General features: G+C 38.9%; 1 protein-coding gene and 1 pseudogene across 1 annotated transcript; both read right to left on the reverse strand.

The window, feature by feature from the left end:
* Nucleotides 1-5,017: 5,017 nt before the first annotated feature.
* LOC131975354 (nuclear factor 7, brain-like) lies at nucleotides 5,018-6,860 on the reverse strand. The gene has a single exon (XM_059338007.1). It carries the CDS (start codon nucleotides 6,638-6,640, stop codon nucleotides 5,189-5,191), a length of 1,452 nt encoding a protein of 483 aa, XP_059193990.1. The 5' UTR covers nucleotides 6,641-6,860; the 3' UTR covers nucleotides 5,018-5,188.
* A 14,257-nt stretch (nucleotides 6,861-21,117) lies between these two features.
* On the reverse strand, nucleotides 21,118-22,826 carry LOC131975352 (nuclear factor 7, brain-like; annotated as a pseudogene).
* Between the last annotated feature and the right edge of the window lie 332 nt (nucleotides 22,827-23,158).

Below are 23,158 nucleotides of genomic sequence, written 5' to 3' on the forward strand. Positions count from 1 at the left end.
CATTCATGGGATGAGCAACGGGGCTAAACGTGTGGGTAGCACCCCCCAAAAATGTGCATCCCCTGTGGGGCGGATTAGCTCAATAAATCACAAGAATTGTTTATTTTGTGATGGAAGCACACAATTTGGTGGATGTGTTGGTGGATATGTTTCAAACAAATCTGTATATTAGGCCATCGCAAATTCGCCCCCTAGTGGCCATAGCAGTCAGTTTCTTCATTAAAATTACAAAAATATTTAAATTATTTCTTAAAATATTTAAAAAGTGTAAACTAAATATACAAACGTAAATTAAAAAATGTAAATACACATATTAAATTAACAAAAATCCAGTTAGACACTCTTTCAGTTATTTTTCCTGCCCCACCACAATTGGGCTAGCCATCGAGCTAGCTAGCAAATGAGCTAGCTAGCATTTGCTTCCTGGGAAAAGCAGTGCAGTGGACTGTCCATCAAGGTATGTCTAAATATTTTATTTCACCTGTTATAATTATGAATAAAATATGCTATGAACATCGTAAAGCCTGAAGAGAAAAACAATCATCATGGGCCTTGGCGGAAAAGTAAATTAGCAAGATAGCAAAAATAGGTACTATAGGCGGCTTAGGACCAGATTTGAGAAGAAAGGGACACGCCGGACAAAAGCACCAACATTTTTCCACATGCTCTCTATCACCAAAGGTTTCAACTTTTGGTAGGAGCCACTTCATCAAGATTGCAGATAGGAGATGGCAGCCATATAAGCCATAAGTCTATGAGAACCAATATATCTTCCAAGCCACTTAGAAGGTCAATCTTGGTGTCAAAATATACATTTTCTGGGTCAAAGAATCATTTAAAGCTATTGAGAATATCACTGGATGACTCACTGTAAATAATTTGTTGATCAAGATCTGACATGAGATGAAAGTGTACCCTTGATTTTTTTGAGCAGTGTACATGGCAGCTAATCCACACTCTCCCGTGAACATTGATTCCAAACAGTTTCAACTCAGGATTCCCTGCTGCAGCACTTGAAGCGAGTTGCCCAGTCTGAGTGAAAATGAACATATCTATTTGATCAAATAATCATCTAGAGATATTCTCAATAGCTTTAAATGATTCCTGGACCCAGAAAATGTATATTTTGACACCAAGATTGACCTTCTAAGTGGCTTGGAAGATATAGCATTTCTCATAGACTTTATATGGCTGCCATCACCGCAATCTTGATGAAGTGGCTCCTACTAAAAATTGAAACCTATAATGATAGAGAGTATGTGGAAAAAATGTGGTGCTCTTGTCCGGCGTGTCCCCTTTATTTGGCTAAGCCGCCTGACTAAGTCACACACCTCAGTACAAGGATTTTGCCAGAAAGAGTAACCTGCTACAAGTAATCCTAGTAGAATTTTTAAAATGTATGATTTTTTTCTCTGTCTAAATGTGTTTTTTTTTTATTGTTGCAGGTCATACAATATTGAAAATTATTTTTTCAGAGCAACAGAAGAATACAAGCCAAAGAGGAGGCCGTAGCCTGTGAATGGGAATATCAAGACCTAATAAAATGTTATACAAAGTTAATGTTCTTTTCTATTAAACTGTAATAAAGCTTTTGTCACTTTAACATGTCTCTAAATTATATTTGTGGTGCTGAAAACATGAAACAGCAGCTGTAGGGTAGGCAAAGCATTCCTCGCCAGAAACCACCGGCGGCCATTTTTAAAAATTGCCGCTTTTAAATGGCCATTTTTTAAAATGGCCGCCACAGCCATCAGAATTTTTTTTGCGATGGCCCAATATCCAGATTCATTAAACATGTATTCAGCAATGAGTGTACCAAATTTGATGCTTTTATCACAAAATGAACGATTGTTCAGCTAATCCGCCCCACTACACAGGGGATGCACATTTTTGGGGGGTGCTACCCACACGTTTAGCCCCGTTGCTCATTCCATGAATGCACAATCCTTACAAGCTGTACCTCGTTGTAAAGGTGACTAATCAGGCTTTCCAAAAATATACAATTCATCACCAGTTGGTATTATTAAAAGGGCAGTTTTTATTCATCATTGATTTATTCGTATAACAAATGCCTGCCACGGCCACTAGGGGGCGCTTTTAAGGTGGCCCAATATCCAGATTTATTTGAAACATATTCACCAACACATCTACCAAATTTCATGCTTTTATCACAAAGTGAACGATTGTTGTAAAATATTGAGCTAATCCGCCCCACTACTACAGTTTTTAGAGTTTGTAATGTGGTGAAGCTGCAGGAGGGAAAAGTTTAACCATCTTTTAAATGAGATTTCTGACTGTTTCTAATGTTAACAAACCTCAACTAACTAATGCCTCCATTTATTTGTAATATTATTGGTACAATTAATGGCATTTTAGTTCATTTATCGAGTTATTTATACTAATTTTGGCAGCTGCGAGCTGTCATATTTTTGTAATTTAAATCTGTCTCTGTCCCAAAACAATGTAGATGTGTTTTTGCAGCCTGGAACAGCACTTATATATTTTTAATAATCACTACAAAGCTTCAAATGTATGTTTTAGTGAGAATATTCCAAGACATTAAACAAGAAACTGTTCAAATTAGCCACCAAAACGTCACGTCTGTGACATGGCACAATTAGTAAACGTTCATATCAATGCGCCAAGAGGATCGGCCCATTTATAATACGTTACGTTCCAGGAACTATATTGTGTCGCGGAAGAACATCAAGTTAGTTAACGGCTAGTAAAAATGTTACAACGGTTTAACGTTTTTTATTTAACTGAACAGTTGGACCATTTTACTTACTAAATGATGTTATTGTCGGTTAATAAAAGCAGTTAATATCTCGACGTTGTGCTGAGTGGCAGGATAAAGTGTAAGTTATTCACCATAAGCAGTTAAATAGTCCTAAAATAAGTGAACAACGTCATATCAATGCGCCAAGAGGATCGCCCCATTTATAATACGTTACGGTCCAGGGACTATATTGTGTCGCGGAATACAATCAAGTTAGTTAACGGCTAGTAAAAATGTTACAACGGGTTTTAACGGTTTTATTTTCAGCCAAACAATAAGTACATTTTAGTGACTAAATAATGTTATTGTCGGTTAATAACAGCAGTTAATATCTCAGAGTTTTGCTGAGTGGCAGGATAAAGTGTAAGTTATTCACCAGAAGCAGTTTAATAGTCCTAAAATAAGTTAACAAAACGCTGCTAGCTCGTTTTTAGCTAGCATAGAAGTCAAAGTGCTTCACCCAGAAGGCTACAGAGTAAATATTGTGTGTGTTCAACCCTCTGTAGCTGCAAGATTAAAGAAAAGAAAAGCAGGTGAACCTTGCAGCAGGTAAGCTCCACCTGTAACACTCACTCACCGTCATAGACAGGCTTCTTGTTAAACCAGTTCATTAGGACCTCAGGACATACGAGGAGCACATTTTATCACCTGATATATTTCATACTAATTCATTTTCTGTCAATCAAAATGCCTTTTATTGAAAAAAGATAAAGCAGCAATTTAATCAGATACAAATAAAAATCATCAAATATTCAGTTGACATCACTTCAATAGTAAGTAGATGTAAAACAAATTCATGACATCCCAATAAATTTAAGAACAAACCTCCATGAAAACCACTTTGAATAATTAATTACAAACTGTACAGACAATAAGCAAAACATTTCTGTCACCTTGGTAACCAAATCAACTCTGCAGAATGTGTAAAAGAACAAAATGTTGTTGTTGTGTATCACTTGTTCTTTTTTTCCCCAAGTTCTAGGGAATAGTGTCCCCTAGTAATCCCACAGTGCTTTTAAAATGATCCCATCTTCTTTTAATTTATTTTAAATTCAATTTTGTTTTGTTTTGTTTTTCGTTTGTTTCTTTTTTACCTTTGTCAATTCTGTATTTTATTGCACTTTTATGTGAAGCACTTTGGTGCGGCTCAGCCGTCTGTAAATGCGCTATATAAATACATTTGACTTGACTGAAACTCTCTGTATGTCCTCCTGACACACTGCCTGATCTTTTGGACAATAATCAAGAATTATAATCCAATAATATATTTGGACTACAGATAACAATCTGAGTGGGGCCATTCCACATAACAAGTACTTTTACTGTTGATACTTTAAGTACATTTTCATGCTGATACTTTTATAATTTGTAAGGTTTTGAATGATCAAAATCACCAAATATTCAGTAAACATCAATTAAATAGTAAGTTAATGTAAAAAACAAACAAAAAAAGAATGTACTTGCACATTTAATGACCGTCACGTGTAAAGGAACTAGCTGGAATTTGACAAAACAACCCACCACCATCATAAACAAAGAACATGATACATCACCTAATATTCAGTTGATATCAATTCAATAAGTAGATGTAAAACAAATTCATGACATCCCAAGAAATTTAAGAACAAACCTCCATGAAAACCACTTTGAATCATTAATTACAGACTGTACAGACAATAAGTAAAACATTTCTTTCACCTTGGTAACCAAATCAACTCTGCAGAATGTGTAAAAGAACAAAAAGTTGTTGTTGTGTATCACTGAAACTCTCTGTATGTCCTCCTGACACACTGCCTGATCTTTTGGACGTCCTTGTCTCCCTCAGGAGTCGACAAACTTTTGGACCCTCATTTTAGACAATAAATCCCTGAACTGTATCGTTTGTCTCGTTGACTGCACTTGGGGATTCTCCTGCTGCTGCGCTCACACCAGTCTGACAAAGTGTCTCTGACTCAGTTATTAATCAAGGTTCTTTAACCTGGATCTCTACATTTTCTTCCTGTACTTTAACATTAAATTATTAGAACGTGTGAAAGAACTAACTGGAATTTATCTCTGAACTGACAAAAAACATTAAATATTACAAGCTGAGCAATCTAAAAAAAACATCAAAATGATCCATAAAAACAGACCTTAAGCTTGAACTACATAGTTTCACAGATAATTAGACTAAAAGAAAGTCAGTCTCACTCTAATTATTAACATTTACCCTTTAATTATTTTTGTACTCCTCCACACCCTTATCAACTGTTAATTCTTCTTTTCCCTGTAATCATGTATCCTCCATTTTTCATGCCTCTACCTGATTAATTGTATTAATTATCAATTTCACAACTGACCTGCCTGGCACTTTTTTCCCTCTTTTTCCATCTGTCACCACCATGATAAACAAAGAACATGATGAATCAGTTAAACCTCACCACCATTTCTAAACAGCACAGAGAAATCTGTTGGACAGATTTTGATATCAGCAGTTTTAGCATCACCAGCTGGTCCAATACTGAAATATGGGAAGAGTTTCTCAGTGAAAGTGTCTCTGTGAGTGTAGATGCGAGTCATTTTGTCTTCAGGGTCGTAGAAGGACACCTCCCCCCTGTCATAGTCCAGCTGGACTCTGATCCTCTGGAGACTCTTCTTCACTCTGACAGTCTGACCATCAACATCAAGGTATTCTCCACTGCGATACGTTAAACACCAGACTCCATATTCTGGTGAAGCATATCTCTCTCCCTTCCTGTCAACTGACTCTTTAACCAAACCTACATCCCAGTGAGGATGATCTTCCACCTCCACCTCCCAGCTGTGTTTCCCTGAGCTGAAGCCCTCAGAGCCCAGAACTTCTGTATACTCAGTGAATCTCTCTGGATTATCAGCAAGCTGCTGGTCTGTGTCTCCATGTCTCACACTGGTCAGATCATCAGACAGATAGAGCCAGGGACTTGCAGTGTTTGGGTCCAGAATGAGAGGAGTGAAGTGGACCTTCTCCTTCATCTTCTCCCAGACTCTGAAGGACAGGTTGCCCAGGTGTTTGGCCACATCTATCAGCGCTCCTGAGAGCAGCTGTGGATCTGACAGTGAGCACTGGACTCTGGCTCTGGTCTGAGTGGCTTTATAACTGCTGAGGAATGGCACCTTGTGTTTCTGCAGCTCTTCTTCAACAGCAGAGATACTGTCTGACAGAGAGGAGATCTGCTCCTGAATCCTCTTCATCTCTCTGCTGATAGTCTTCCCCTTCTGCTCCTCTTCCTCCCTCAGAGCTGCCAGTCTGGACTCCTCTTCCTCTTTCAGGAACTGGTGGAGCTTGTTGAACTCTGCTCTGATCTGTCTCTCTGTGGACAACAGCTGCCTGGTGGAGTGCTGAATCACCCCCTTGTATATTTCCTCCACTTCTTCATATTTGTCCCTCTTGTCCTGCAGAGACTGTAAGTCAGATTTCAGCTGGTCCTTCAGGTCACTGACTGCTTGTTCTATAGGAACCACTTTGTGACTCTGGTGGAGAGAAAACTCACAGACAGGACACACAGCTCTGTCTTCATCCTTACAGAACAATCTAGGCTCTTCTGGATGTTTACTACACACCACCTCCAGCTTCTTCTCTTCTTTTTCTGTCTCAGATGATCCAGATTTCTGTCTCCCAGCAAAGGAGTCAGCCAGTTCCTTCAGTGGAAAGTTCACTATAACTTCTTTCGATGATTTTCTTTTACAAATGGGACAGTTTTTGTTTTTAGTTTGTTCCCAGAATTTCTTCAGGCAGCTTGAACAGAAGCTGTGGTTGCAGCTCAGAGACACAGGATCTCTGAAAGTCTCTGAACACACATGGCAGCTCAGGAAACTTTCCACACAAGCAGTTTTCTCAGTCATTTTCTCAGATATGTGAATTATCCTTTAACAGCAAGACTCACCAAATGTTTGTCCCTTTGAATTTCAGGTTACAATCCTTCTGATTTGTGTTTAATATCCTTCAGCCTGTAATGGCGTCTCAGCTCCATGTCAGCAATGTAGAAATAATAAGTTTCACTTTCCTTTCTCAGTAACTGACAGTTTATATTTCATTTTCTTACCAGCAGATGGTAATATTGGATCAATTAACAGATTTAACAGTAACTTTCCACCTGAAATGTTTTAGAATTATTAAACTACTTGTAAAAAAATTAAAGTGAAAACATGTGACATACATTGATATTTATGTTTTAATTTGCACCTTAATTTACTTACCTTTGTATAATTCCCCAAATTATCTGCTTTCCTATGTGTTTTATTTATTTAAAAAAAAATGTTTTTTTTTTTTTATTATATGTAGTCTATTTTTTAAAAATGTATTTATTAATTGTATTTATTGATTTTAAGCTTTGAAGAATTTACCCCATGACTTAGTTTGAGTGACTTCTAATAATGAATAACAAATATACAATAAAGTGAATGAAGTGTAGTGTATATATATATACACATACACACACATATATATATATATATATATACACACATACATACATACATATATATATATATTTTTTTTTTAAGTATGAAGAAAATACAAAATTAAATAACTTTAGGGAAATAAATAGAGGTGAAAATGCAAAAGACCAATAATAAATAAATACATTTTTAAATATTCAATCATAAATAAATGGAAGAAAAATTTGACATGGAAGTTGTCAGGCCGGGCTCGAAGCAGGACTCAGACGCAGAGATAGAGTATGTCAAAAGCACTTTATTATGGTACTTAGTCAGCAAGAGGAACTCCCCGAACAGAGGAGACAAAAGGGCTATGAACATTAACAGTCTAAAAGACCTAACAATAATAATTCCTACAAAGAGGGAAAAACACAAAACTCCTGACTATCCTGAAACTCAGGGCAAACTATCCTATGGGGTAATGGACAAATAACTAGACAAGGGAAAGGGGGAAAAAGGGACAAACTAAAATACTAATAAACAAAAGGCGCTCCAAAAGTGAGGAAAACCTAAACAGGGAAAAGACTAAACTAAAAATCACTCCGTAAAATGGAGGAACGATCTAAGGGCAAAAACTAAATAACACAAAATCACTCTTAAGGAGGAAAAACAAAAGGCAATCTAAACAACTAACAAACTAAGGGAGCAGCTAAGCTGTGAAAATTTACAAAAGAAAATCACTCTTACGAGGAGAACCAAACTTGAAAACGAAGCAAGGCAGATGACTGTGGCGATGACAAGAACTGTGGAAATGCTGGCGAGACGAAAAACGACACACTGGCACAGGACAAGGGAGACACAGACTATTTAACACATGAGGGAGGGAGCACCAGGTGAACACAATTGGTAATTAGGGGAGACACTCAGGCAGGTGACACACACAGGGAGGGGCAGGTGATCTGAAACGAGAGGAGAGTTACTTTTCAAAATAAAAGCAGTGACGAGACCAAACATAAAAAAAACCCAAGACCTCACCACGGTGTGACAGAAGTAAATAAAACGGGGAATTAAAACAAAGGTAAATAAGTGAAGAAGTCAGTGACACCAAATATCACATTATGTCACATTTTATCACCTAATTAATGCCTTTATATATTGTTAATATGTTTGGGATATTAGTTTTTATCAAGTATTTCATTCATGTGGGTTTTTTTTGCAGTTTCGGTCTTTCATATTTTTATTCTTTAAATTTGTTAATATGTAAAAAAGAAAAAAAGTGTTACACTTTATCTTTAATGTTGTAAAACAAAACAGCACAAGAGTCTTTGCTCTGTCCCAGAGTCACTTATTAGTTATTGTGAGTTACATATCAGGTGCCGGTCGCCATTGAGCCACGGCTACCGGTAAACATTTTGACAGCGTGGGAAAAATCCCCTAAAACAACGCTTTTAACCGCATTTTAACTACTTGCCGATGATTTTATTTGCCTTATGCACCGGATCCTGCTATCCGTGAGAAGTGATGACCGTGCATCAAAGGTTTTTAAACATCGGACCTGTGGATTTTAAGCACACTGAACGGCGGCCTGGAGGAAACCATACCACTCGTAGAGAAACCACATCACTACAGTCTCTCCAGTGCCTGGCTTTAATGTTTTAACGTTTTAAATGCAAAGATCGTTTTAACATTTGATTTTGATGTTTTAACGTTTTATTGCAGGGATCGTTTTAACATTTGTTTTTAATGTTTTAACGTTTTATTGCATGATTCGTTATAACATTTTATTCTGATGTTTTAAACGCTTCTGTGCAAAGATCGTTTTAACTTTTAACTCGGACTGAAAAGGATTTTAATCAGCAGTTTCAGTCACAAACACAACTACAGAGGAAGAGAGAAGTCAGAAAACAATGGAAACTATGGCTCTACTCACTTCCTCATCAAGCTGTATCAGCTGCGCCCTCCTGGCGGATAAAGTCGCTGAGTTGGAGAGAAGAATCTCCACACTGTACAAGATCCAGGAAGCAGAAAAGTTAATGGATACCATCATCTTCGGTCCAGCACAGTCCAGCACAACCTGCACCAAGGCTCCCGATGCCTCTGCTTCTTCGCCCCCTGCTGTAGGAGTCGAGGAGGCCAGAGCCGGAGCTTCCTCCCCTCCGGAGCCTGTCACCGCTCAGTGTCCAGCCGTTGCTCCGGCAAAAGTCTGCTAGCATCCTGGACACACATACACACGCCCAGGATGTTGTCGTGCACGTTGGCTGTAACGACATTCCTGAGCAGTCCTCCGAACTGCTCAAACAGGATTTTAATAAACTTCTTGACTCCCTCGAGGCCCACGGCAAGCAAGTTTTTATCAGCGAACCCATACCTCCTCACAGCCGAGGTGTCGCTCGTTTTAGCCGCACACTGAGCCTCCACACCTGGCTGAAATCAACATGTGCAGCCCGCAACGTAGCTTTTATTGACAATTTTAATCTCTTCTGGAAACGCCCATCTCTTTACCGCCATGATGGTATCCATCCAAACGGCCGAGGTTCACGGACTCTCACTGACAATATCTTTTACTCCGTTTGGACCTCTCCCTTGCACTGACTATCATCACCAAATCATCCGCACCTGGTCAGCGCAGGTCACCACAGGCAAGCCTCCCCCTCCCCAACCTCCCCACACGGGGGAGCTAGCCCATACAGAGCTGGCTCCCCCGTGTGGCGAGGCGGGCTTACTACTGCTCTGCCCAAACTCCCTGTTATTTCTCCCCTACCCATTCCAGTCAGAATAACAAACAGGTGCTCATGCCCTCGCAATAAGGCTCTGAGCAACTTGACCTGCCTCCTGCAGGTCCCCATCACCACACCTTGTGAGCGCACATTCGGCACGAACATTAATCTGGCCGTGCTGAATGTGCGCTCTCTCTCCAACAAAACCTACATCATAAATGACTTAATTACAGATCATAACCTGGACATTTTTCTACTGACAGAGACATGGCTTGGCACCGATGCACCAGCTGTTCTCACTGAGGCCTGCCCACCTAATTTTAATTTTTTATTTTCCACAAGGGGGGTTAGGAGGGGAGGCGATTTTAATCTACATGTTGACAACATCTCAGACACAATGTCCAGAGAATTTTTAAACCTTTTATGCTGCCTAGATTTTAAACAGCACGTTGCACAGCCAACTCACAACAGAGGACACACCCTGGACCTGGTCATAACCTACGGCCTGTCCGCTGGTGTGTCATCTGTTGTGGACCTGGCTGTGTCTGACCACTACTGTGTGTATTTTAACATCGCCAGTTTTAACCCTCAGGAGGCCCCGGTGAGAACAGTGAGGAAACGTTACCTGACTTCTGAAGTGGCTGCAAATTTCATCGAGATTTTACAGAGCACCCCTGCTGAGGTTTTACCTGCACCCTGTGATTTTATTGTTGGCAATTTTAATTCCGGGGCTACACGGTGGTGTAGTGGTTAGCGCTCTCGCCTCACAGCTAGAGGGTCGCCGGTTCGCCTCCCGCCTGCGGCTCTTCTGTGTGGGTTCTCACCGGGTACTCCAGCTTCCTCCCACAGTCCAAAAAACATGCACTTAGGTTTAATTGGTGACTCTAAATTGCCCATAGGTGTGAATGAGAGTGTGATTGTCTGTCTCTATGTGTCAGCCCTGCGATAGTCTGGCGTCCTGTCCAGGGTGTACCCCGCCTCTCGCCCAATGACAGCTGGGATAGGCTCCAGCCCCCCGCGACCCGATTGCGGATAAGCGGTTAATGGTAATGAATGAATTTTAATTCCAAACTAAAATCAACACTGGACTTAGTGGCTCCACTTTTAACTAAAACTGTAAAAACAAAACCTGTACCACCCTGGAGAACCGCTAACTTCAAAAAACTAAAAAGAAATTGCAGGAGTGCAGAGAGAAGGTGGAGAAAAACTAAATTAACAGTTCATCATGAAATACTACGTGAACAACTCAAAACCTACAATAATGCAGTCAAACAAGCAAGAATTTCCCATTTCTCGAAACTCATCACAGACAATAAAAACAACCCCAGGTTTCTTTTCTCCACCTTCAATCTTTTAACCAACACTAGTTTTAATAAAGCTCACATGACACCATCAGAGGTCCTCTGCGAGGACTTTGCAGACCACTTCAGAAGTAAGATCAATGGTATCAGATCCAGTCTTTTATCCCAGAATGTAACTTTTTACACACCTGAACCATCGCTCTTATCTGAGGAAACACTGGAGAGTTTTGCCCTGGTTGAGGCAAGGACAGCTGGTCGAGTTTTCTCCCAAGTAAACCCAACAACCTGCCTTTTAGATCCTATTCCCACATCGCTCTTAAAATCATTTTATGCTTTCTTTGAGGAACAGATTTTAAATTTTGTGAATTGCTCTCTTCAGACGGGTGTCTTCTCCACTGCCTACAAAACGGCATTGATGAAGCCCCTTCTGAAGAAGAGTAATTTAGACCCCAACATTTTAAATAACTACCGGCCTGTATCCAACTTACCATTTTTAAGTAAAATTTTAGAAAAACTGGTTTTTAACCAGTTAAATTATTTTTTAAATAGAAACAACATTTTAGAGAAATATCAATCTGGTTTTAGAATGAACCACAGTACCGAGACAGCTCTTTTAAAGATTTTAAATGACTTCAGGTGTTATTTAGATTTACGGAAATTAACAGTCTTGGTTCTACTGGATCTCAGCGCCGCCTTTGATACAGTAGACCATCACATTTTATTAAACAGACTCCGAACCCTGGTCGGCCTCCCTGGTACTGTTTTTAACTGGTTCAGTTCTTATCTCTCAGATCGAAGTTTCTTTGTAAGTATAGATACATGCTCCTCCAGAACACATGAAATCAAGTGTGGGGTTCCCCAAGGGTCAATTTTAGGTCCAATTCTTTTTAATCTGTATATGCTTCCCCTTGGGGACGTCATCAGGAGACACGGCATCAGCTTCCACAGCTACGCTGATGACACACAACTGTACATCGCCGTGTCTCCTGATGACACAGAGCCCATTGACTCCCTTTTAAACTGTATTTTAGATATCAAGTCATGGATGGCAGTGAACTTCTTACAGCTCAACCAGGACAAAACAGAAGTTTTAGTCATCGGTCCTGAAGGCAAGAGAGAGAAACTTTTACCAAAACTACGAGATTTTAAAACCTCACAATGTGTAAAGAACCTGGGCGTCATTTTCGACTCTGAGCTAAGTTTTATTCCTCATATCAAAAATACAACAAAGATGCATGCTTTTATCTCTTGTCGTTTAGACTATTGTAATGCCCTGCTCTCTGGTCTTCCCAAAAACAGCATCCACAACCTACAATTATTACAAAACTCAGCCGCACGCGTGCTGACGAGGACCAGAGGGCGGGAGCACATTACACCGGTTTTAAAATCACTGCATTGGCTCCCCGTGTGTTTCAGGATTGATTTTAAGGTTCTTTTATTAGTTTTTAAATGTCTTAACGGTCTTGGGCCATCTTATCTATCTGATATGCTTTTATCATATCAACCCTCGCGGGTCCTGAGGTCCTCTGGCACCAGCCTTTTAATCATTCCAAGAGTTAAAACTAAAACCTACGGGGAGGCTGCATTCAGCCATTATGGCCCACGCCTTTGGAACAGCCTGCCAGAGGACATCAGGACCGCAGAGACTGTTGATGTTTTTAAAAGGAGGCTCAAGACCCACCTGTTTGGTCTAGCTTTTAACTGATTATTTTACTATTTATTTCTTTATTCCCGTTGTATTTTAGTTTTTATCTTATATTTTCTATCCTGTTGTCTTTTAGTCTTTTAGTTTTTATCCTGTCCTGTTGTCTTTTAGTCTTTTAGTTTTTAGCTCCAGTGTTCCCTCATGGGGGCCTCCTCACTGGGGGGTGTGTTGGGTCTGCCCGTGGGGATGTGGTCTTGGAGACTCCCTGGGCCCGGGGGGCTGGGCGGCTCTGCACCATGTGTGGAGTCCGCCCCGGTCTCCCCGGGTCCTGGTAGTCTCTGTGACGGCGTCCTCTATGGCTGTGGGCTCTGCCACCTCTCAGTGTAGATGCTCCCACAGGTTGCTTTTTCCTCATCTGGATCCTCGGTGCCTTGCCATGTCTCTACACTGTCAATCAATATGTGCTGTGTGTGAGTCTGAGTGTGTTTGTGTGCGTGCATGACTAAATGCGTGTGTGCATGTTTGTGTATGTATACTTACAGATGTGTATGTGGGTGAGGGAGGGGTGGGTTTTGTCATTTTTCTTGTTTGTTTTTATTCTTTTTTTTTGTAAAGCACTTTGTGTTGCATTTTTATGTATGAAAAGCGCTATATAAATAAAGTTTGATTTGATTTGATTTGATTTGAAGATTTAACATGAAAAACTTGATCAGTTTCAAACGGTTATGCATTTTTTTTGTAAATTAAACCACATAACACGATATTAAAGACCAGGCTCATTCTGGAGTTGAGAGAGTCCACTGACCTGACCATTAGGAACGTGAACATCAAGATCTCGACAGGCAGGAAGTGGAACGCCCAAACTGAGGTCGATCAAGCCATCAGTCGCCTGCAACATCAAGAGATCGTCGGCAGAGTCCAGGCAGGAAGAGCAGGCCTCGGGTGGGGAGAAGCTCCACGGTTCTGGTCCAAGGCCGATCGCCAAGAGAGGAAGGAGATGGTGGTGGCGGAGGTGACGAGGATGGAGGAAGAGCGCTACACCATCAAGGCCGTGTCGCAGGGCCGACAAGGAAGCTGGACAAACTGGGAGGGAGTCGTCAACGGAAACATCAGTTGGACAGACCTCCGGAAGATCCCGCAGGCAAGGCTCAGCTTCCTCATCTGCTGAACATATGACACGCTTCCATGTCCTCAGAACCTTCACCAGCGGTTCAGGAGTGAGGAATGCTGCACACTCTGGAACGCCCCTAACACAAACCTCCAGCACATCTAGTCGGGATGTAAGATCACGCTCTCCCAGGGACGCTATAGATGGCGCCACGACCAGGTCCTGGGGAAGCTGGCAGAGGCGCTGTCGACTGGGCAGCAAGAGGGTACCACCAGCAGAGAACTATGGTTCCATCACAGAAGGTCGGGGAGAATACAAGTTGTCAGCCAATATAAATATCTTCGGACAATAATAGATTCAGAGCTTTCTTTTAAAGCCCATATTGGCAAATTGTGTAAAAAAAATCAAGTTGGGGCGTCCCGGTGGCTCACACTGGTAGAGTGCTTACCATTAAGGCTGAGTCCTTGTTGCGGCGGAGCCGGGTTCGAATCCGGCCTTTGCTCCCTTTGCCGTATGTCCTCCCCTCTGTCACCCCCTTTTGTCGTGTAATTTATTGGTCCAAGTTGTAGGTCAAATAGCTCATAAATTAGTTTTTAAAGGAGTCCAATTGGAAAAAATTACTTCTCTATCTTTAACAATTAATCAAAAGCCCAGTTGGAAAACAGCTCCAAAAAAACTCTCTAACAAGTCTCAAAAATCTTCAAGCAGGAGTCCAAGATCTTGTGACACACTTTATTATCGATAAAAAGTGGAGAGAACAAATATAATACACACAAGGTGCAGTCCATAAGCTCTCTAACTCGAAATGACACTTACATGAGGTTTTATAGAGAAATCACACACATCTGTCCATCCCATCATTAATATTTATTATGACCTTTCCTCCAATAAAATTTGTTAATTCTTTAGATTTCTCCTCCTAGGGGCTGCTCCAAATCCGCCCCCCCTAGGTGCAGGTGGCATTACCTCATCCCCTGGCAGAGAGACATCAATATGTTTAGGGGTTGAAAATATGACCATGATTTAAAATCACTCATCGGTTCCCATAGGGCCTTTCTATGCTTTATCTACTATGATTTAAAATGATCCGTTAGTTCCCACAGAGTTTTTCTATATTCTTACTTCTTACTCATCTCTGTCTGTTATACACAGCTTTTTCTATCTTTCATTTCTTACTGAGAGTCTTTCTTATTTAGTCCTAGTTAATGCTGCTTCTTGCCCAGCTGGGCAACCTTGCTTCTTATTCTTATTCTTGCTTCTCTCTTATTCTTACCAGCACTCTAATGAACATCTCTGGTGAAAGATCACAGGTGTTTTTCTGGCACAAACTTAACATTCTTATCTAGGCCTTATTCTACTTCTCCTCTCTTCCAGTACTTCTCCACCTTTCAGTCAAATCTCTGCAGCATATTGATTATACATATAACATCATATAGATCACTCAGGGTTACATTATTTAATCACACTTTGTCATACAAATAGCTACATAGTCCCTCTAGAGACCCTCATAAAGAGATACTAGCTTAACTCTCACCACATTATTTACTCTACACTTTCTCTCTGTCACTTTCAATAAAAAGCATGAAAAATACCACAAAAAAAAAATCGCAAGTTTAATCTTGCAAATTTTCGTGCAATTCAAAATGAAATGTCAACTGAAGCCGCAAAAATGTATTTGCATTCGATGATTTTTAGCCACTTAAACTATTGCCTAACCAGCTGGTCCCATGCTGGTCAGAGTTAAAAAAAAACATTGGAAATCTTATAAACAAGCAATTAAAGTTATGGATAGAAAACCTAGGCACTATCATCACTGTGCAATTTAAAAACATTGAGACAGTCTTCAAGCATTTGCAGACTTCAAACTGACCTATAAAGTACTGAATAAATTGGCTCCAGATCCTCTGCAAGAGTTCATCAGCCAAAGAAACAGCCTTGAGCGTGTTACTGGAGGCTCTGTCAGAGGTGACTGTTATATTCCTCTGTCAGGAGCACTTTCAGTAAGTCGGCCTGCTCAGTAAGGAGTGCAAGTGTGTGGAAGTCAGTCCGTGAGGAGGTTAAACTGCTGACAACATACAAGGCCTTTTTGTGGCTTATCAACACCTACAGCTGCCAACACTAAAAGACAAGCCTGTTGTGTTGTTTTGATGTTATGATAAAATGTTATGTTGTGATGTTGTATTTTTTCTTAATTGTATCGATAGTGTTTGTATATGTATTTTGTATATTGTACCTGTTTTTTTTTTGTTTGTTTGTTTCGTAATTTTCTGCTTTTTTTTTACATCATGGCCAGGGGACTACAGATGAAAACTAGCCTTCTGGCTAACTCTGCCTTTTTTAACCATGTGTAATCATGTGTTTTATGAAATTGCACTGTCCCCTTTTAAATAAACTAATAATAATAGAAGAAACATCAGGCCAAAAGAAACAGCGAGGCTGTTTTCCCCCGATCAGGAGCGGAACATGAGATTGGACCTGGACAGGCAGCTCTGTTTCCCAGTCCAGATAACTATTACATCTCTCCGCCCTGACATCGTGGTGTGGTCCACTAAGGCAAAGTCTGTGCTGCTCATTGAGCTCACGATAGCAGCAGAAGAGAGGATGGAGGCCGCCTACCAGCGATAAAAGGCCTCAGAGCTGGCAGCTGAGTGGATGGCTGGCTGGAAGACGACCATCTATCCAGTGGAAGTCGGATGCCGAGGCTACGTAGGGCTGTCAACAACACGCCTTCTGAGGGACGCAGGAGTGACCGGAGGGAACCTAAAGAAGGCAATCAAAGAGCTGCAGAGGAGGCTGAGAAGGGGAGCTTTTGGCTCTGAGGAGGAAGGACAAGTGCTGGGGAAAGAACAACTAACCCAACAACAGCTGCAGGGGGGGAACACCTACACTGCAAAAAAAGAAATGTTGGGTGAACTCACAATTTCAAGGCAACGAACTTCGATAAAATTTTAAGTTGGACAATTAAACTAAATATTTTAAGTTTTGCTTTTGAGTTTTCTCAACTCTGAATTCTGATTTTTGTCATTTTTGTGTGGACTCCAGCTGGAGGCAGCACAGCCACAATGAGACTTCTAGTGCAACTCGGAAAGTTGGCTTTCCGCATTTCACAACAACGAAATAAGAGTTAGCAGAACTATTGATCCTCGTTGTGAACCCCAACTTAAAGATATAAGTAACAACAACTCACCAACTTGTTTTTGAGCAGACAACTGGCTTCCTTTGTTGTGCTAACTTACATTATTGCCCTAAATATCAATAATTTATTATTTCCAAGTTTTACCAACTTAAATCACTGTTTCAGGCCAAAAAATACAAGTTTGCTTTTTTGCAGTGTAGCAGCTGCAGGAGGTGACAGAGAGACGTCCCTGTCACTGCTCCACCACCAGGAGACGTTCCAGGAGTAAAGGAGAGAAACGTTGGTGATTGGTGGTTCCTGGCTGAAGACCCTGCAGCTGACCCGTGGGCACCGAAGGAGGTGCCACCAGCAGCAATGCCTAGCAGGTGATTTACATTTTCCTCTATATATTACTACAGTAGTCAAATCTGGCCCTACCGCGACTACAGTAAAATGCTGCTTACATGAATGAATCAATAATAATAATCCAATAATATATTTAGAATATACAAAACAATCTGAGTGGGTCCATTCTGCATAACGAGTATTTTTACTGTTGATACTTTAAGAACATTTAGATGCTGATACTTTAGTATTTTTAAGGTTTTGAATGCAGGACTTTTACTTGTAGTGGAGTAATTCTGCAGTGTGGTATTAGTACTTTTACTGAAGTAAAGGATCTGAATACTTCTTCCACCACTTCTTAACTGGCTCATATTAATCTGTGACTAACTGAGTAAAAACAACAGGCTTCTTATTCAACCAATTCACACATTTTACCACCTCATATATTTCATACAAAATCATTTTCTGTGAATCAAAATATCCTTTATTAAAAAATAGATAACGCCAAAGAAGCAGCAATTTAAGTAGATACAAAACAAAATCACAAAGTGCTCCTTTTTTATTACAGATTACAGTCCTCACTAACTTTGGACTTTGTTTGACTGTGTTTTTTTTTTCTATTGCAGGACCTTTGAGATCAAAGTTTTATTGCTACATGTACTAACTTGTTACTCCAAGCAGCAAGTTTGTTTTAAATTTGTCTTCTGTATTTCCATTGCAACCTCCCCTCAAAACCACTGTCAATACTGAAATCTAAATACTGAATCTGCTCACGGTTTATATGATTTATGTAATATTATAATAGAGATAATCAGGTGATAATGATGCTTTCAGAAGCAAACAACAACATTAAAGCTGATTTACTTCCTGGCTCCTTTTATGTTTGCAAAGGATTTCAACAAAATTGTGTTAAATGATACTTTAACTTCCACGTTTTACCCGCAAATATTAAACTGAAATATAACTGTTGAGATTATTCTCAACCACACCAAGAGCCGCGGCAATGATGGTAATGCTTTTAAAAATATTTGTACATGTTTAATTGCTCATACCTTCTTTATATTTCTAGTTTATATTGTTTACTATTTATTGTTACTTTTATTGAAAGCTCTCTATCTTGCTATCCACTTTACTGCTGTAATACTGGAAACTTCCCCATTGTGGGACTAATAAAGGAAATCTTAATCTTAATGATGAATTTCATAGATAACCTGGGCATACAGCATGTCTGATTAACAGAATGGGATTTCTCTGAAGGATATTTATTATAGGAAAAACTATCAGAAACTGTTAAAAGATGTTTCTATCCATCAACCTGTGCAGCAAACAATAACATGCATGTAAATAAGTGACAGAAACAAAATGTTCAGTGTTCAAAATGAGCCGGCTGTGAACAAAATGTGCACTTTGTCTCCATCTTGTGTCGTTTACGGGAAGTAAAATGTGTCCATGCAGCCACATACTGTACACATTCTGTACATTCAGTCATGTTGGTGACATGATGCACATGTGAGCATGTTGTCTCTGAAAACTGCATTAAATAGGAGACAAAATGACTCAAATGTAGCAGTGGAAGCATTTCTGAAACAGAGCTGTCTTGTTGGAAATGCTTCTCCATCTGTGCAGCCTTCACACACTGAGTCAGCATTTGTTTTTCTGATGTCTAAAAGTGAAATATATATATATATATATATATATATATATATATATATATATATATATATATATATATATATATATATATATATGTATATATATATGTATATATATACATATGTATATATATATATATATATATATATATATGTTCAGGAGACAGTTCTAAATTATTAGTTTTTTAACCTTTGACCTGCTGTTTTTAGAGTTTATAATGTGGTGAAGCTGCAGGAGGGAAAAGTTTAACCATCTTTTAAATGTGATTACTGACTGTTTCTAATGTTAACAAACCTCAACTAATTAATGCCTCCGTTTATTTGTAATATTATTGGTACAATTAATGGCATTTTAGTTCATTTATCGAGTTATTTATACTAATTTTGGCAGCTGCGATCTGTCATATTTTAGTAATTTAAATCTGTCTCTGTCCCAAAACAATGTAGATTAAATGACCAGCAAGTGACTGATATAAAACACATATAGTATTATTTAGCCATTCATTTTATTTATTAATTCCTTAAATGATCAACAATTGAGTGAACATAAAGTATAATTTAGCTATTTATTTTAATGATCAGCAATTGATGAATGATACAGAACATATAGTGTTATTAAGCTGTTTAATTGTATTTTTTTAAACTTTATTTAATCAATGCTTGACTGATACTAAACATAAAGCACAATTTATCCATTTATTACATTTTATTTATTCTTTATTTAAATGATCAGCAATTGACTGACACAGAACATAGTATTATTTAGCCATTTATTTAATGCATTTATTCCTTAAATGATCAGCAATTGACTGATACTGAACATATAGTATAACTTAGATATTTATTTACTTAATTTTAATGATCAACAATCGAGTGATAAAGAACATATAGTGCTATTAAGCTATTTATTTGTCTTTTTTTCTTGATTTGATGATCAGTGGGTAAGGTTAGGGTTTTTGCTCTATTTAAATGATCAACAATTGACTGATACACATATCGTATTACCAAGCTATTTAATTTTATTTACTACAGAAATGTTGTGACACAGAACATAGTATTACTCTCTCTCCCTCTCTGTCTCTCTCTCTGTCTGTCTCATTCCTCTCAAATCAAATAAAAGTGGCTCTATTGTCATGTAAAACAGACGTTAACACTGCCAAAGCATGTGTGAAGTCTAAATAACAAACAGGAAAATATATATATAAATAATAAACAGTATTAATGTCTACTTGTTTATTTATTTATTTATAAAGAAATGTGAAATGAAATGTGTCTAAATCAAATCAAAGTGTCTTTATTGGCATGGAAACAGACAAAGCAAAGCAAGTGTGAAGTCAAAACAACAAAATGTTCATCAACAGAAATATAGTTATTGTGGTGTTCACACTGTATATACAGATACAGTACAAATTGAAATACAATAATGCATATATATATATATACACAATAATATAAACATGCAGTTGAAATAAAAGCTAAACAAACAAATACACAAGTGAGAAATATAAAATTAAATCAACTTTTTTTATTATTTTTTATCTTTTTAACTGTATTTCCGGCCTATTGCATCTGTATTTATTTACTTATTTACTTACTTACTTGATGTTTAAAATGTGCTTTATATTGGAGGTGTTGCAACATACCAGTGTTGATGATAACCATGAGATTTGAAAGATAAAATTTTGATGTACTGATAATAATACATTCAGAGACACTTTTCTAACATAAAAAAAAGATCTATTTCAAATGATTATGGATTTTTGTTTGTAAATTAAACCAAATAACACTATATTAGGTAGTCAAATCTGGCCCACATAAATTAATCAATAATAATAATCCAATACTATATTTAGAATATATAAAACAATCTGATTGGGTTCATTCTGCACAACGAGTACTTTTTAAAAAAATACTTTAAGAACATTTTGATGCTGATACTTTTACAAATTTAAGGTTTTATTGTGGAGTAATTTAACAGCAGCAATTTAAGTAGATACAAAACAAAAACACCAAATATTCAGTTCAAATCAGTTCGATAGTAAGAAGATGTAAAAAAAGAAAAGTAAATGTATGTACTTCAACATTTAATCATTGTCACGTGTAAAGGAACTAACTGGAATTTGTCTGAACTGACAAAACAACCCACCACCATGATAAACAAAGAACATGATGAATCACTTAAACCTCACCACCGTTTCTAAACAGCACAGAGAAATCTGTTGGACAGATTTTGATATCAGCAGTTTTAGCATCACCAGACTTTCCAATATTGAAATATGGGAAGAGTTTCTCAGTGAAAGTGTCTCTGTGAGTGTAGATGTGAGTCATTTTGTCTTCAGGGTCGTAGAAGGACACCTCCCCCCTGTCATAGTCCAGCTGGACTCTGATCCTCTGGAGACTCTTCTTCACTCTGACAGTCTCACCATCTCCATTAGTGTATTCTCCACTTTTATGTGTTAACCACCAGATTCCATATTTCGGTGAATGAATGATCTCTCCCTTCCTGTCAACTGACTCTTTAACCAAACCTATATTCCAGTGAGGATGATCTCCCACCTCCACCTCCCAGCTGTGTTTCCCTGAGCTGAAGCCCTCAGAGCCCAGAACATTTGCATACTCAGTGTTTCTCTCTGGATTATCAGGAAGCTGCTGGTTTGTGTCTCCATATCTCACACTGGTCAGATCATCAGACAGATAGAGACAGCGGGCTGCAGTGTTTGGGTCCAGAATGAGAGGAGTGAAGTGGACCTTCTCCTTCATCTTCTCCCAGACTCTGAAGGACAGGTTGCCCAGGTGTTTGGCCACATCTATCAGCGCTCCTGAGAGCAGCTGTGGATCTGACAGTGAGCACTGGACTCTGGCTCTGGTCTGAGTGGCTTTATAACTGCTGAGGAATGGCACCTTGTGTTTCTGCAGCTCTTCTTCAACAGCAGAGATACTGTCTGACAGAGAGGAGATCTGCTCCTGAATCCTCTTCATCTCTCTGCTGATAGTCTTCCCCTTCTGCTCCTCTTCCTCCCTCAGAGCTGCCAGTCTGGACTCCTCTTCCTCTTTCAGGAACTGCTGGAGCTTGTTGAACTCTGCTCTGATCTGTCTCTCTGTGGACAACAGCTGCTTCTTGGACTGTTGACTCACTTCATTTTATGTTTCCTCCACTTGTTTGTATTTGTCCCTCTTGTCCTGCAGAGACTGTAAGTCAGATTTCAGCTGGTCCTTCAGGTCACTGACTGCTTGTTCTATAGGAACCACTTTGTGACTCTGGTGGAGAGAAAACTCACAGACAGGACACACAGCTTTGTCTTCATCCTTACAGAACCAATAAGGGACTTCTGGATGTTTATCACACACAACCTCTTCTTTCTTTTCTTCTTTTTCTGTCTCAGATGATTCAGATTTCTGTCTCTCAGCAAAGGAGTCAGCCAGATCCTTCAGTGAAAGGTTTACAGCTGGTTCATCAATTAAGGACTTTGTTTTACAAATGGGACAGTTTTTGTTTTTAGTTTGTTCCCAGAATTTCTTCAGGCAGCTTGAACAGAAGCTGTGGTTGCAGCTCAGAGACACAGGATCTCTGAACGTCTCTGAACACACATGGCAGCTCAGGTAACCTTCCACACGAGCAAATTTCTCAGCCATTTTCTCAGATATGTGAATTATCCTTTAACAGCAAGACTCACCAAATGTGTGTCCCTTTGAATTTCAGGTTACAATCCTTCTGATTTGTGTTTAATATCCTTCAGCCTGTAATGGCGTCTCAGCTCCGTGTCAGCAATGTAGAAATAATAAGTTTCACTTTCCTTTCTCAGTAACTGACAGTTTATATTTCTTTTTTTCCCCCAGCAGATGGTGATATTGGATCAATTAACAGATTTAACAGCAACTTTCCACCTGAAATGATTTAGAATTATTAGACTACCTGTTAAAAAACTAGAGTGAAAACATGTGACATACATTGATATTTATGTTTTAATTTACACCTTCATTTATTTGCCTTTATATTAATTCCCCAAATAATCTGCTTTCCTATCTGTGTTTTATTTATTTAAAAAAAGAATGTATTATTTTTTATTATATGTAGTCTATTTTTTTTTAAATGTATTTATT

Source organism: Centropristis striata, chromosome 7, assembly GCF_030273125.1.
Source record: "Centropristis striata isolate RG_2023a ecotype Rhode Island chromosome 7, C.striata_1.0, whole genome shotgun sequence".
Taxonomy (NCBI): Eukaryota; Metazoa; Chordata; class Actinopteri; order Perciformes; family Serranidae; genus Centropristis; species Centropristis striata.